The sequence below is a fragment of the Salmo salar genome, chromosome ssa22, assembly GCF_905237065.1.
Source record: "Salmo salar chromosome ssa22, Ssal_v3.1, whole genome shotgun sequence".
In the NCBI taxonomy this organism is placed as follows: domain Eukaryota; kingdom Metazoa; phylum Chordata; class Actinopteri; order Salmoniformes; family Salmonidae; genus Salmo; species Salmo salar.
The window spans coordinates 62,664,490-62,680,366 of record NC_059463.1 but is presented as its reverse complement, the minus strand read 5'-3'; the positions used below and the strand labels follow the sequence as shown (position 1 = coordinate 62,680,366).

Below are 15,877 nucleotides of genomic sequence, written 5' to 3'. Positions count from 1 at the left end.
AGTTCTGTTATACTCACAGACACCATTCAAACAGTTTTAGAAACTTTAGAGTGTTTTCTATCCATATATAATACGTATATGCATATTCTAGTTACTGGGTAGGATTAGTAACCAGATTAAATCGGGTACATTTTTTTTATCCAGACGTGCAAATGCTGCCCCCTAGCCCTAACAGGTTAACACAGTATCCAAAGAAGGGCCAGAAGTAAATAGAATGGTGTCGTCTGCATAGAGGTGGATCAGAGAATCACCAGCAGCAAGAGCGATATCATTGATGTATACAGAGAAGAGAGTCGGCCCGAGAATTGAACCCTGTGGCACACCCATAGAGACTGCCAGAGGTCTGGACAACAGGCCCTCCGATTTGACACTCTGAACTCTATCAGAGAAGTAGTTGGTGAACCAGGCGAGGCAATCATTTGAGAAACCAAGGCTGTCGAGTCTGCCGATAAGAATGCGGTGAGGGTCGGATAGATATAGGGTAGGATAGATATAGGTCTATAGGGGGATTACTGTGGCGGCTTTCCAACCTTTGGGAATCTCAGACGATACGAAAGAGAGGTTGAACAGGCTAGTAATAGGGGCTGCAACAATTTCGGCAGATCATTTTAGAAAGAGAGGGTCCAGATTGTCCAGCCCGGCTGATTTGTATGGGTCCAGATTTTGCAGCTCTTTCAGAACATCAGCTATCTGGATTTGGGAGAAGGAGAAATGGTGGGGGCTTTGGCGGGTTGCTGTGGAAGGTGTCGGGCAGTTGACCGGGGTAGGGGTAGCCAGGTGGAAAGCATGGCCAGCCGTAGAGAAATGCTTATTGAAATTCTCAATTATCGTGGATTTATCGGTTGTGACAGTGTTTCCAAGCCTCAGTGCAGTGGGCAGCTGGGAGGAGGTGCTCTTATTCTCCATGGACTTTACAGTGTCCCAGCACTTTTTTGAGTTTGTGCTACAGGATGCAAATTTCTGTTTGAAAAAGCTAGCCTTAGCTTTCCTAACTGCCTGTGTATATTGGTTCCTAACTTCCCTGAAAAGTTGCATATTGCGGGGGTTATTCGATGCTAATGCAGTACACCACAGGATGTTTTTGTGCTGGTCAAGGGCAGACAGGTCTGGAGTGAACCAAGGTCTCTATCTATTGCTAGTTCAAAGTTTTTGATTGGGGCATGCTTATTTAAGATGGTGAGGAAGGCACTTTTAAAGAATAGCCAGGCATCATCTACTGACAGGATGAGGTCAATGTCATTCCAGGATACCCCGGCCAGGTCGATTTGAAAGGCCTGCTCGCAGAAGTGTTTTAGGGAGCGTTTGACAGTGATGAGGGGTGGTCGTTTGACCACAGACCCATTACGTATGCAGGTAATGAGGCAGTGATCGCTGAGATCTTGGTTGAAGACAGCAGAGGTGTATTTGGAGGGCGAGTTGGTTAGGATGACATCTATGAGGGTGCCCGTGTCTACGGATTTGGGATTGTACCTGGTAGGTTCATTGATAATTTGTGTGAGATTGAGGGCATCAAGCTTAGATTGTAGGATGGCCGGGGTGTTAACCAGAACATGAATAATATTCAAGGTGGACGAATGCATTCTCTTTTAAAACGTATTGGAACGAGGGTACCCAACATGACCTCGCGCGCCAGAGTCTAATCGGCCATCACCGTTCCAAGGCTCTTGTTCAGTCAGATCTCATAGTAGAAGACTCAAAACACTTTGTAAAGGCTGGTGACATCTAGTGGAAGCAATAGGAAGTGCCAAAACATTAATCAGCCCCTGTGTGTTTCAATGGCATAGGCTTAAAGGTAATTCAACACATCAGGTATCCACTTCCTGTCAGAAAATGTCTCAGGGTTTTGCCTGCCAAATGAGTTCTGTTATACTCACAGACACCATTCAAACAGTTTTAGAAACTTTAGGGTGTTTTCTATCCATATATAATAAGTATATGCATATTCTAATTACTGGGTAGGATTAGTAACCAGATTAAATCGGGTACGTTTTTTTATCCAGCCGTGAAAATACTGCCCCCTAGCCCCAACAGGTTAAACATGTCCCAGTTTAGGTCACCTTGTAGCACGAGCTCAGAAGATAGATGGGGGGCAATCAATTCACATATGGTATCGAGGGCACAGCTGGGGCAGAGGGAGGTCTATAGCAAGCGGCAACAGTGAGAGACTTGTTTCTTGAAAGGTACATTTTTAGAAGTAGAAGCTCGAATTGTTTGGGTACAGACTTGAATAGTAATACTGAACTCTGCAGGCTATCTTTGCAGTAGATTGCAACAACGCCACCTTTGGCAGTTCTATCTTGGCGGAAAATGTTATAGTTAGCGATGGAGATTTCAGGGTTTTTGGTGGTTTTCCTAAGCCAGGATTCAGACATGGCTAAGACATCCGGGTTGGCAGAGTGTGCTAAAGCAGTGAGTAAAACAAACTTAGGGAGTAGGCTTCTAATGTTAAAAACCTCTTACATCTAGACGTTCCGCTAGCGGAACACCTGCTCCAATATCCAATGATAGGCGTGGCGCGAATGACAAATTCCTCAAAAATACAAAAACTTCAATTTTTCAAACATATGACTATTTCACAGCATTTTAAAGACAAGACTCTCCTTTATCTAACCACACTGTCCGATTTCAAAAAGGCTTTACAGCGAAAGCAAAACATTAGATTATGTCAGCAGAGTATCAAGCCAGAAATAATCAGACACCCATTTTTCAAGCTAGCATATAATGTCACAAAAACCCAGAAGACAGCTAAATGCAGCACTAACCTTTGATGATCTTCATCAGATGACACACCTAGGACATTATGTTATACAATACATGCATGTTTTGTTCAATCAAGTTCATATTTATATCAAAAAACAGCTTTTTACATTAGCATGTGACGTTGAGAACTAGCAAACTTCCGGGGAATTTGCTAACAATTTACTAAATTACTCACGATAAACGTTCACAAAAAGCATAACAATTATTTTAATTATAGATACAGAACTCCTCTATGCACTCGATATGTCCGATTTTAAAATAGCTTTTTGGTGAAAGCACATTTTGCAATATTCTAAGTACATAGCCCAGGCATCACGGGCTAGCTATTTAGACACCCGGCAAGTTTAGCACTCACCAATATCAGATGTACTATTATAAAAGTTTGATCACCTTTTGTTGTCTTCGTCAGAATGCACTTCCAGGACTGCTACTTCAATAACAAATGTTGGTTTGGTCCAAAATAATCCATCGTTATATCCGAATAGCGGCGTTTTGTTCGTGCGTCCCAGACACTATCCGAATGGTAAAGAAGGGTCGTGCGCATGGCGCAATTCGTGACAAAAAAAATCTAAATATTCCATTACCGTACTTCGAAGCATGTCAACCGCTGTTTAAAATCCATTTTTATGCCATTTTTCTCGTAAAAAAGCGATAATATTCCGACCGGGAATGTCCATTTAGCTAAACAGAGGAAAGAAAACAAAGCTTTCGGTCGACGCGGGCACGAGCCTGAGTCTCACAGTACTGTAACCAGCCACTACCCAAACGCGCTACTTTGTTTCAGCCAGAGCCTGCAAAGCCACGATTCAGCTTTTTTCCGCCTTCTGAGAACCTATGGCAGCCGTAGGAAGTGTCATGGGACAGCTAAGATCCTCACTCTTCAATAAACAGAGACAAGAAGAACGACACCTTGTCAGACAGGCCACTTCCTGCATGAAACCTTCTCAGGTTTTTGCCTGCCATATGAGTTCTGTTATACTCACAGACACCATTCAAACAGTTTTAGAAACTTTAGGGTGTTTTCTATCCAAAGCCAATAATTATATGCATATTCTAGTTACTGGGCAGGAGTAGTAACCAGATTAAATCGGGTACGTTTTTTATCCAGCCGTGAAAATACTGCCCCCTAGCCATAACAGGTTAACATGCATGAAACCAAGGCTTTTACGGTTACAGAAGTCAACAAATGAGAGCACCTGGGGAGTGGGAGTGGAGCTAGGCACTGCAGGACCTGGATTAACCTCCACATCACCAGAGGAACAGAGGAGAAGTAGGATAAGGGTACGGCTAAAGGCTATACGAACTGGCCGTCTAGCACGTTCGGAACAGAGCATAAAAGGAGCAGGTTTCTGGGAACGATAGCATAGATTCAAGGCATAGTGTACAGACAAAGGTAAGGTAGGATGTGAGTACATTGGAGGTAAACCTAGGCATTGAGTAATGATGAGAGAGATATAGTCTCTAGAGATGTTTAAACCAGGTGATGTCATCGCATATGTAGGAGGTGGAACAACATGGTTGGTTAAGGCATATTGATCAGGGCTAGAGGCTCTACAGTGAAATAAGACAGTAATCACTAACCAGGACAGTATTGGACGAGGCATATTGATATTAGAGAGAGGCATGCGTAGCCAAGTGAACATATGGGTCCAGTGATTGGTTGGGCTGACTGGGGACACGGCGATTCAGACAGTTAGCGGGCCGATGCTAACAAGCTAACAGTTAGTAGGCCGGGGCTAAACAAGCTAGCAATTAGCAGACCAGGGCTGGCAAGCTAGCAGTTAGCAGACCGGGGCTAGCAGTTAGCAGACCGGGGCAGGCAAGCTAGCAGTTAGCAGACCGGGTTAGCAAGCAAGCAGTTGGCAGACCGGGGCTAGCAGTTAGCAGACCGGGGCAGGCAAGCTAGCAGTTAGCAGACCGGGTTAGCAAGCTAGCAGTTAGCGACCGGGGCAGGCAAGCTAGCAGTTAGCAGACCGGGGCAGGCAAGCTAGCAGTTAGCAGACCGTGGCTTGCAAGTTAGCCTTTGGGGGACGTTGCGATGGGGGTAAGTCTGTTTTTGCCTCTTCGTGCTGTGACATCGATAGACCAGACGTGGAATTAGTAGGGTTCCAAGTAGCTCTAGATAGCTAGAAGGCCGGTTAGCAGAATGGGCCTTCAGCAGATGTCGCGCCTGAGGGGCCTGTTGGAATCCTCAGGCAGATCATGTCGGTATTCCAGTCGTAGAGGATCGGCGGGGTTCCGTGCCCCGTACCGGCAGTAGAAGGGGTCCGGATATTGTAGCCCAGGAGTGGGCTTCGGTGGTAGCACAGAAGCCCTGGCCGGGCTAGCTTCAGGCTAATTGGTTCTTGCTCCGGGATGGAAACGCTAGCCAGGAGTAGTCACCCGGGATTGCGGTTAGCTAGTTGCGAAGATCCAGATGAAAATGTTCAGAGTTTGCGGTAGGAATCTGGGGATATGGGGGGAAAAAAATATATAAAATAATAATAGGTCCGTTATGCTCTGGTTTGAGTCACGTTGTTCAAACTGGCGAGAGCTTTCCGAGCTAAAGGTTAGCTTATGACCGCTAGCAATGGTTTGCTGACTGATAGCTGGTAGGTAGTTAGCTGGCTAGCTTCAGTTGAGGGATTCCAGATCCGAAGTAAATAGAAATACTTGAGAAAAAAAATATATATCCACGCCACATTGGGTGAGGCGGGTTGCAGGGGAGTATTTAGAAGTTGAGGTTTAGGAAAATATTTAAAAAAGATATGCGAAGAAAAATATGTAAAAAGCTATATACAAGGGACACGACAGGACAAAGATGTCTGACTGCTACGCCATCTTGGAAATCGGGGAGTAGACTGAAAGAGAGAGATGGAAACAGACTGAAAGAGAGAGATGCAGAGAGAGATGGAGACAGACTGAAAGAGAGATATGCAGAGAGAGATGGAAACAGAATGAAAGAGAGAGATGCAGAGAGAGATGGAGACAGACTGAAGAGAGATGGATACAGACTGAAAGAGAGAGATGGAGACAGACTGAAAGAGAGATGGAGGCAGATTGAAAGAGAGAGATGGAAACAGACTGAAAGAGAGATGGAGGCAGACTGAAAGAGATAAATGGAGACAGACTGAAGAGCGATGGAGACAGACTGAAAGAGAGAGATTGATGCAGAGACTAAAAGAGAGATGGAGGCAGAAAGAGAGAGACTAGAATACCAACCTCTAACAGGCTGTTTACATTTTTGTCATTTAACAGACACTCTTATACAGAGTGACTTACAGGCGCAGTTAGGGTTAAGTGCCTTGCTTGTTCACCTAGTCAGCTCGGGGATTCAAACCAGCAACCTTTTGGTTACTGGCCCAACCTCTGAACCGCTAGGCTACTTGCCACCAGTCAGCAAGACCTTTATAGATTCCTCTAGACACCTAGTCTGTATTCCAACTATCACCCTATTCCCTAGACTGTATAGTGAACCACTACCCTATGGCCCTGGTCTAAAATAGTGTACTACATAGGGAATAGGGTGCCATATGGGACTAATACATTGAGCCCCATAGGCATTCAGGATTCACCGGCTTTATCAAATCAAAATCAAATCAAATTTATTTTTATATAGCCCTTCGTACATCAGCTGATATTCTCAAAGTGCTGTACAGAAACCCAGCCTAAAACCCCAAACAGCAAGCAAAGCATGTGAAAGAAGCACGGTGGCTAGGAAATACTCCCTAGGAAAAACTCCCTAGAAAGGCCAAAAACCTAGGAAGAAACCTAGAGAGGAACCAGGCTATGAGGGGTGGCCAGTCCTCTTCTGGCTGTGCAGGGTGGATATTATAACAGAACATGGTCAAAATGTTAAAATGTTAAAATGTTCATAAATGACCAGCATGGTCAAATAATAATAATCATAGTAGTTGTCGAGGGTGCAACAAGCACGTCCGGTGAACAGGTCAGGGTTCCATAGCCGCAGGCAGAACAGTTGAAACTGGAGCAGCAGCACGGCCAGGTGGACTGGGGACAGCAAGGAGTCATCATACCAGGTAGTCCTGAGGCATGGTCCTAGGGCTCAGGTCCTCCGAGAGAAAGACAGAAAGAGAGAAAGAGAGAATTAGAGAGAGCATATTTAAATACACACAGGACACCGGATAAGACAAGAGAAATACTCCAGATGTAACAGACTGACCCTAGCCCCCCGACACATAAACTACTGCAGCATAAATACTGGAGGCTGAGACAGGAGGGATCAGAAGACACTGTGGCCCCATCCGATGATACCCCCGGACAGGGCCAAACAGGCAGGATATAACCCCACCCACTTTGCCAAAGCACAGCCCCCACACCACTAGAGGGATGTCTCCAACCACCAACTTACCGTCCTAAGACAAGGCCGAGTATAGCCCAGCCCTTTATGAAGGAGAAAGGCAGGCAACATGGAGTAGCTGAAACCTGACTCTTGAGATTAATCTGTGTACACTACACACATATAAACACTACACACATATAAACACTACACACATATAAACACACCCACATACAAACACACCCACATATGAACACACACACATATGAACACACACACATATGAACACACCCACATATAAACACACCCACATATGAACACACCCACATATAAACACACCCACATATGAACACACACACATATGAACACACCCACATATGATCACACCCACATATAAACACACACACATATGAACACACCCACATATGAACACACCCACATATGAACACACCCACATATGAACACACCCACATATAAACACACCCACATATAAACACACCCACATATGAACACACCCACATATAAACACACCCACATATAAACACACCCACATATAAACACACCCACATATAAACACACCCACATATGAACACACCCACATATAAACACACCCACATATAAACACACCCACATATAAACACACCCACATGTTGTTTTAGGCACGAGGTGCTCATCATTCATACTGTGTTCAAATCAAATGTTATTGGTCGCATACTAGCAGATGTTATTGCAGGTGTAGAGGAATTTTTGTTCCCAGCTTCAACAGTGCAGTAATATCTAACAATTCACAACAATACACACAAATCTAAAAGTAAAAGAATGGAATTAAGAAATATATTAATATTAGGATGAGCAATGTCAGAGAGTCCAGAGTATAAAAAAAATATATATTATTTTTTATTTATTTAAATAAGAACAAATTCTTATTTACATTGACTGCCTACCAAAAGGCAAAAGGCCTCCTGCGGGGACTGGGGCCTGGGATTAAAAATAAAAATATCATGACAAAACACACATCACGACAAGAGAGACACCTCAACACTACAGAGAGACTTAAGACAACAACACAGCATGGCAGCAACACATGACAACACAGCATGGTAGCAACACAACATGACAACACAGCATGGCAGCAACACAACATAGTAGCAGCACAAAACACGGTACAAACATTATTGGGCACAGACAACAGCACAAAGGTCAAGAAGGTAGAGACAACAATACATCACGCAAAGCAGCCACAACTGTCATTAAGTGTGTCCATGAATGAGTCTTTCAATTAAGAGATTGAGATAAAACTGTCCAGTTTGAATGTTTTTTTGCAGCTCGTTCCAGTCGCTAGCTGCAGCGAACTGAAAAGAGGTGCGACCCAAGGATGTGTGCGCTTTGGGGACCTATGAGTACGGCCTTAGCACAAATGACAGATGATTGGTTAAAGAGTATGGATGACAGGAAGTTAGTTGGTGCGGTGTTGCTAGATTTCAGTGCTGCTTTTGATGTAATTGATCATGAACTGTTACTCGCAAATGTTATGTTCTTTAATGGTAGCTTTTCAAACAGTAAAGATATACACTGTGGTGTTCCTCAAGGAAGCTGCCTAGGCCCACTGCTCTACTCTATCTTTACTAATGATTTACCTTCAGTAATGAACAAAGGAAGAGTGGTCATGTATGCTGATGACTCTACAATGTATAGCGCAGCATCAGAATGTAATGAGCTAACAGATGTACTGAGCAGTGAACTAAGAATGGTGTCTGAGTGGGTTGATATGAACAAATTGGTGTTGAACATTTCTAAAACTAAGTGTATTGTATTTGGTTGAAGATATGTGCTTGCTGATGAATAGAACACATGTAGAGGAAGTGAAAAAAAAAAAAATGCAAGGCATCATGTTGGAAGCAGCTTCATCACGGTCAGAACACATAGATAATATCGTTATTAAGATGGGTGAGGGAATTACTGTTACAAGAACATGTTCAGAGTATGTAACATCTAGCACTCTGAATCAGGTGATTCAATCCCTGGTCCTGTCACACTTAGAGTACTGTCCAGTTATATGGTCAATCCCTGGTCCTGTCACACTTAGAGTACTGTCCAGTTATATGGTCAATCCCTGGTACCATCACACCTAGAGTACTGTCCAGTTATATGGTCAATCCCTGGTACCATCACACCTAGAGTACTGTCCAGTTATATGGTCAATCCCTGGTACCATCACACTTAGAGTACTGTCCAGTTATATGGTCAATCCCTGGTCCTATCACACTTAGAGTACTGTCCAGTTATATGGTCAATCCCTGGTCCAATCACACTTAGAGTACTGTCCAGTTATATGGTCAATCCCTGGTCCCTGGACCATATGACTGGACAGGAAATAGAAAGAACATCTAATGCATAAGACCATATGACTTGACAGGAAATTGTTACGGCTGTCGTAGAGAGGGGACCAAAGCGCAGCGTGGTAAGTGTTCATATTATTTATTAAACAATGAAACACGATAACAAAGAAACAAACCGAAAAGCCAAACAGTTCCGTCAGGTAACGAATACAAAACCAAAAATAACTACCCACAAAACACAGGTGGGAAAAGGCTGCCTAAGTATGATTCCTAATCAGAGACAACGATAGACAGCTGCCTCTGATAAGGAACCATACTCGGCCCAACACAAAGACATACAAAACATAGACTGCCCACCCCACACGCTGACCTAACAAAATAGAGAAATAAACCGTCTCTCTCAGGTCAGGGCGTGACAGAAATAGAAAGAACATCTAATGTGTAAGACTATATTACTGGACAGGAAATAGAAAGAACATCTAATGCGTAAGACAGTATTACTGGACAGGAAATAGAAAGAACATCTAATGTGATAGACCATATTACTGGACAGGAAATAGAAAGAACATCTAATGTGATAGACCATATTACTGGACAGGAAATAGAAAGACGATCTAATGCGTAAGACCATATTACTGGACAGGAAATAGAAAGAACATCCAAGGCAGCAGCTACTCTTCCTGGGGTTTATTATGGATCCCCATTAGTTCCTGCCAAGTCAGCAGCTACTCTTCCTGGGGTTTATTATGGATCCTCATTAGTTCCTGCCAAGGCAGCAGCTACTCTTCCTGGGGTTTATTATGGATCCCCATTAGTTCCTGCCAAGGCAGCAGCTACTCTTTCTGGGGTTTATTATGGATCCCCATTAGTTCCTGCCAAGGCAGCTGCTACTCTTCCAGGGGTTTATTATGGATCCCCATTAGTTCCTGTCAAGGCAGCAGCTACTCTTCCTGGGGTTTATTATGGATCCCCATTAGTTCCTGCCAAGGCAGCAGCTACTCTTCCTGGGGTTTATTATGGATCCCCATTAGTTCCTGCCAAGGCAGCAGCTACTCTTTCTGGGGTTTATTATGGATTCCCATTAGTTCCTGCCAAGGCAGCAGCTACTCTTCCTGGGGTTTATTATGGATCCCCATTAGTTCCTGCCAAGGCAGCAGCTACTCTTCCTGGGGTTTATTATGGATCCCCATTAGTTCCTGCCAAGGCAGCAGCTACTCTTCCTGGGGTTTATTATGGATCCCCATTAGTTCCTGCCAAGGCAGCAGCTACTCTTCCTGGGGTTTATTATGGATCCCCATTAGTTCCTGCCAAGGCAGCAGCTACTCTTCCTGGGGTTTAATATGGGTCCCCATTAGTTCCTGTCAAGGCAGCAGCTACTCTTCCTGGGGTTTATTATGGATCCCCATTAGTTCCTGTCAAGGCAGCAGCTACTCTTCCTGGGGTTTATTATGGATCCCCATTAGTTCCTGCCAAGGCAGCAGCTACTCTTCCTGGGGTTTATTATGGATCCCCATTAGTTCCTGCCAAGGCAGCAGCTACTCTTTCTGGGGTTTATTATGGATCCCCATTAGTTCCTGCCAAGGCAGCAGCTACTCTTCCTGGGGTTTATTATGGATCCCCATTAGTTCCTGCCAAGGCAGCAGCTACTCTTCCTGGGGTTTATTATGGATCCCCATTAGTTCCTGCCAAGGCAGCAGCTACTCTTCCTGGGGTTTAATATGGATCCCCATTAGTTCCTGCCAAGGCAGCAGCTACTCTTCCTGGGGTTTATTATGGATCCCCATTAGTTCCTGCCAAGGCAGCAGCTACTCTTCCTGGGGTTTATTATGGATCTCCATTAGTTCCTGCCAAGGCAGCAGCTACTCTTTCTGGGGTTTATTATGGATCTCCATTAGTTCCTGTCAAGGCAGCAGCTACTCTTCCTGGGGTTTATTATGGGTCTCCATTAGTTCCTGCCAAGGCAGTATCTACTCTTCCCGGGGTTTATTATGGATCCCCATTAGTTCCTGCCAAGGCAGCATGTCAGTGGTGGGTGTAGCTGGTGCATGGAAGTCAGGCGCAGGAGAGCAGAGATGAGTGGACAAAGCACTTTACTGAGGCAATTATATCAACAGAATGCAATCGTGTCACAAAAACAAAATGCCCAAAGAACAAGTGAGGCAGCACAAAGTACCACAAACAAAGTACAAAGTACCGGCTGCCACAAAGCACGGGTATAAAACAAAACCCGGCGCAAACCAGCCGGAAGCGTGCCAACCTGACAAATAAACAATACCCCACACAGACATGGAGGGAACAGAGGGCTAAATACACATAGTAATTAGTAGGAGATGAAAACCAGGTGTTCAGGAAAACAAGACGAAACAAATGGAAAATGAAAGGTGGATCAGCGATGGCTAGAAGACCGGGGACGTCGACCACCGAACGCCGCCCGAACAAGGAGAGGAACCGACTTCGGCGGAAGTCGTGACAGTACCACCCCCCCCCCCCCTTGCTCCAGCCGTGCGCCGACACCGGCCTCGAGGACGACCCGGAGGGCGAGGCGCAGGGCGATCCGGACGGAGATGGTGGAACTCCAGCAGCATTGAAGGGTCCAACACGTCCTCCACCGGAACCCAGCACCTCTCCTCCGGACCGTACCCCTCCTAGTCCACCAGGTACTGATGGCCCCTCACCCGACGCCTCGAATCCAGTATGGAGCGAACGGAGTACGCCGGGGCACCCTCGATGTCCAGAGGGGGCGGAGGAACCTCCCGAAACCTCAGACTCCTGGAGCGGGCCAGCCACCACCGGCCTGAGGAGAGACACATGGAACGAGGGGCTAATACGGTAATCGGGGGGAAGCTGTAACCTGTAACTCACCTCATTCAGTCTCCTCAGGACTTTAAATGGCCCCACAAACCGCGGACCCAGCTTCTGGCAGGAGGGGCAGGTTTCGGGTCGAGAGCCAGACCCGGTGGGGGCCTCACTGCGGTGACGGTCTGCGCCGGCTTTCTGGCGCAGCACGGTACGCTGAAGGTGAACATGGGCGGCGTCCCATGTCTCCTCCACACACCGGAACCAGTCGTCCACCACAGGAGCCTCGGTCTGACTCTGATGCCAAGGAGCCAGAACCGGCTGGTACCCCAGTACGCACTGGAAGGGGGAGAGGTTAGTGGAGGAGTGGCGGAGTGGCGGAGCGAGTTCTGGGCCATCTCTGTCCAGGGCACGAACGCCGCCCACTCCCCCGGCCGGTCCTGGCAATAAGACCTCAGAAACCTACCCACATCCTGGTTAACTCTCTCCACCTGCCCGTTACTCTCGGGGTGAAAACCTGAGGTAAGGCTGATCGAGACCCACAGACGTTCCATGAACGCCCTCCAGACCCTCGAAGTGAACTGGGGACCCCGATCAGACACTATATCCTCAGGCACCCCGTAGTGCCGGAAGACGTATGTAAACAAGGCCTCCTCAGTCTGTAGGGCCGTAGGGAGACCGGGCAGAGGGAGGAGACGGCAGGACTTAGAAAAAAACCAACAGCCCGAGACTAATAAAATAGAAAAAGGCTTTATCGTTGAGTTTTTTACAGAAAGGTTTGGCGATAGACTAGAAATGCCTTGGAGATCGACAAGTTGATCGCGATCGACTGGTTGGTGACCACTGCTGTAGACTGAACCATGTTGTTGTGTACTGTAGACTGAACCATGTTGTTGTTGTTGTGGTCTGTCTGTCTGTCTGTCTGTCTGTCTGTCTGTCTGTCACTAAAGCATAGTCTAAATTGAAATCAAATCAAAACTTGTTGTTCTGATTGGTTTCTTACACAGATTTGCATATGTCATCGAAGGTGCAGAGAAATGCTTGTGTTTGTAGCTCCAACAGTGAATTGAAGGCGATGTATATGACCCTGTGTTCCTCTCTCTCTCTGTGTGTGTTCCAGATCCTGGAGAAGAGTATGCGTTTGGAGTGTAACTGTCATGGAGTGTCGGGATCCTGCACCACTAGGACGTGTTGGACCAGGCTGCCGATGTTCCGCCAGCTGGGGTACATGCTGAGGGACAAGTACAACCAGGCCGTGCACGTCGAACCGGTACGCGCCACGCGACACAAACGACCCACCTTCCTGAAGGTCAAGAAGGCCCACTCTTACAGGAAGCCCACGGAAACAGACTTGGTGTACGTAGAGAGGAGCCCTAACTACTGCGAGGCTGACCTGGTCACGGGCAGCGTGGGTACTCACGGGAGGTCTTGTAACAAGACAGCCCAGCAGACTAATGGCTGTGACCTGTTGTGTTGTGGACGAGGCTACGACACTCACCTGTACTCTAGAGTCTGGCAGTGCAACTGCCACTTTCTCTGGTGCTGCTATGTGAAGTGTAATACCTGCAGAGAGAGGACAGAGGTATACACCTGTAAATAAGGGTAATATGTGGGTTACAGTGTCTTATCATTTGGGGGGGGAGACTTCACTAGTCTCCTTAGTGTCTTATCATTTAGGGGGGGTGGAGACTTCACTAGTCTCCTTGGTGTCTTATCATTTAGGGGGTGGAGACTTCACTATTCTCTTTAGTGTCTTATCATTTAAGAGGGTGGAGACTTCACTAGTCTCCTTAGTGTCTTATCATTTAGGGGTAGTGGAGACTTCACTAGTCTCCTTAGTGTCTTATCATTTAGGGGGGTGGAGACTTCACTAGTCTCCTTAGTGTCTTATCATTTAGGGGTAGTGGAGACTTCACTAGTCTCCTTAGTATCTTATCATTTAGGGGGTGGAGACTTCACTAGTCTCCTTAGTGTCTTATCATTTAGGGGGTGGAGACTTCACTAGTCTCCTTAGTGTCTTATCATTTAGGGGTAGTGGAGACTTCACTAGTCTCCTTAGTGTCTTATCATTTAGGGGTAGTGGAGACTTCACTAGTCTCCTTAGTGTCTTATCATTTAGGGGTAGTGGAGACTTCACTAGTCTCCTTAGTGTCTTATCATTTAGGGGTAGTGGAGACTTCACTAGTCTCCTTAGTGTCTTATCATTTAGGGGGGTGGAGACTTCACTAGTCTCCTTAGTGTCTTATCATTTAGGGGTAGTGGAGACTTCACTAGTCTCCTTAGTATCTTATCATTTAGGGGGTGGAGACTTCACTAGTCTCCTTAGTATCTTATCATTTAGGGGGTGGAGACTTCACTAGTCTCCTTAGTGTCTTATCATTTAGGGGTAGTGGAGACTTCACTAGTCTCCTTAGTGTCTTATCATTTAGGGGTGTGGAGACTTCACTAGTCTCCTTAGTGTCTTATCATATAGGGGGGTGGAGACTTCACTAGTCTCCTTAGTATCTTATCTCATACATCTCTCTCCAGAACCTAATCCAGCATCTGTCACAATGAAGTGTTCATAAGTCTGAGAGAGAGAGGCTTATTTCAGTGACAGGGATGTCTGTGGCTGACATGGATGTTACAATGATAGGAGTGGAGAGTAAGAGATGTATGGTATCTTCTGGTCTGTTCATGGACATACTGTTTACTATGATGACCCAGAGCTGGACAGTACTTCCTGTGCTACTGGACTACTACAACACTGGACTACTATTGTACAAACTCCCTGCTCCTTCAGTCACAAGCTGTCCCTTCGAGCCGGATGATAGACTTCCCTTATCACTGCTTTGATGGCCCAGAACTGGACAATAGAACTGGACAGAACTGAACAGAGCTGCCAGAACTACTGCACTACTAACTGGAAATCTACAGTGCCATGGTCCAGAACTGGACAGAACTGCCTCTGTGGATAACAGTGACTGGTGTAGCTTGTAATTGATCCCTACTTGTTCAGTGAGTCTTCGGCAGGTGGATTGACATTATCCATGTCTGAAGTCTGGTTTGCCTACTACCTACTTAAACTACGTACTAATCATACGACATATTATTTACAACATTTAGCAAAAACGTATGCAGTAAGCTACAAATATCAGCATGCTAGGCTCCTCCTACTGAGAATATCAGCATGCTAGGCTCCCCCTACTGAGAATATCAGCATGCTAGGCTCCTCCTACTGAGAATATCAGCATGCTAGGCTCCTCCTACTGAGAATATCAGCATGCTAGGCTCCTCCTACTGAGAATATCAGCATGCTAGGCTCCTCCTACTGAGAATATCAGCATGCTAGGCTCCTCCTACTGAGAATATCAGCATGCTAGGCTCCTCCTACTGAGAATGCATAATCTAATGCTCAATTCATTTTGGTACAGCGTGTCACATTATGTGATTATCAGCTGTTGTCAGATACAACGGTCTTGAAAGACGATTCTATAAACCTTTTTTTTTCACCTACTATTTAGAAGAAGCAAGTTATGAAGAAGCACATTATGATCTTCTGGCATGAATCAACTGAAGCAGGATTGCAATATCTAACTTTATTTTTTAGGAACCACTAGACTAAAATTAATTTATTTAAATGAGCAAACTACTGATGTTTGTCAGAATTCTTTGGTCAGATCTGGTCAGATCTGGTGTGATCTGGTGTGATCTGGTATGATCT

The 15,877-nt window shown here is 45.6% G+C and overlaps 1 protein-coding gene across 1 annotated transcript in view; it reads left to right on the top strand.

Moving 5' to 3' along the window:
• The window catches only part of wnt7aa (wingless-type MMTV integration site family, member 7Aa), a 56,573-nt gene extending 42,764 nt beyond the window's left edge, over positions 1-13,809 (top strand). The window contains exon 4 of the mRNA XM_045705474.1: positions 13,295-13,809. Coding sequence (XP_045561430.1) covers positions 13,295-13,774 — 480 coding nt within the window. The 3' untranslated portion in view covers positions 13,775-13,809. The remainder of the gene's footprint in view (positions 1-13,294) is intronic.
• Positions 13,810-15,877: the final 2,068 nt, after the last annotated feature.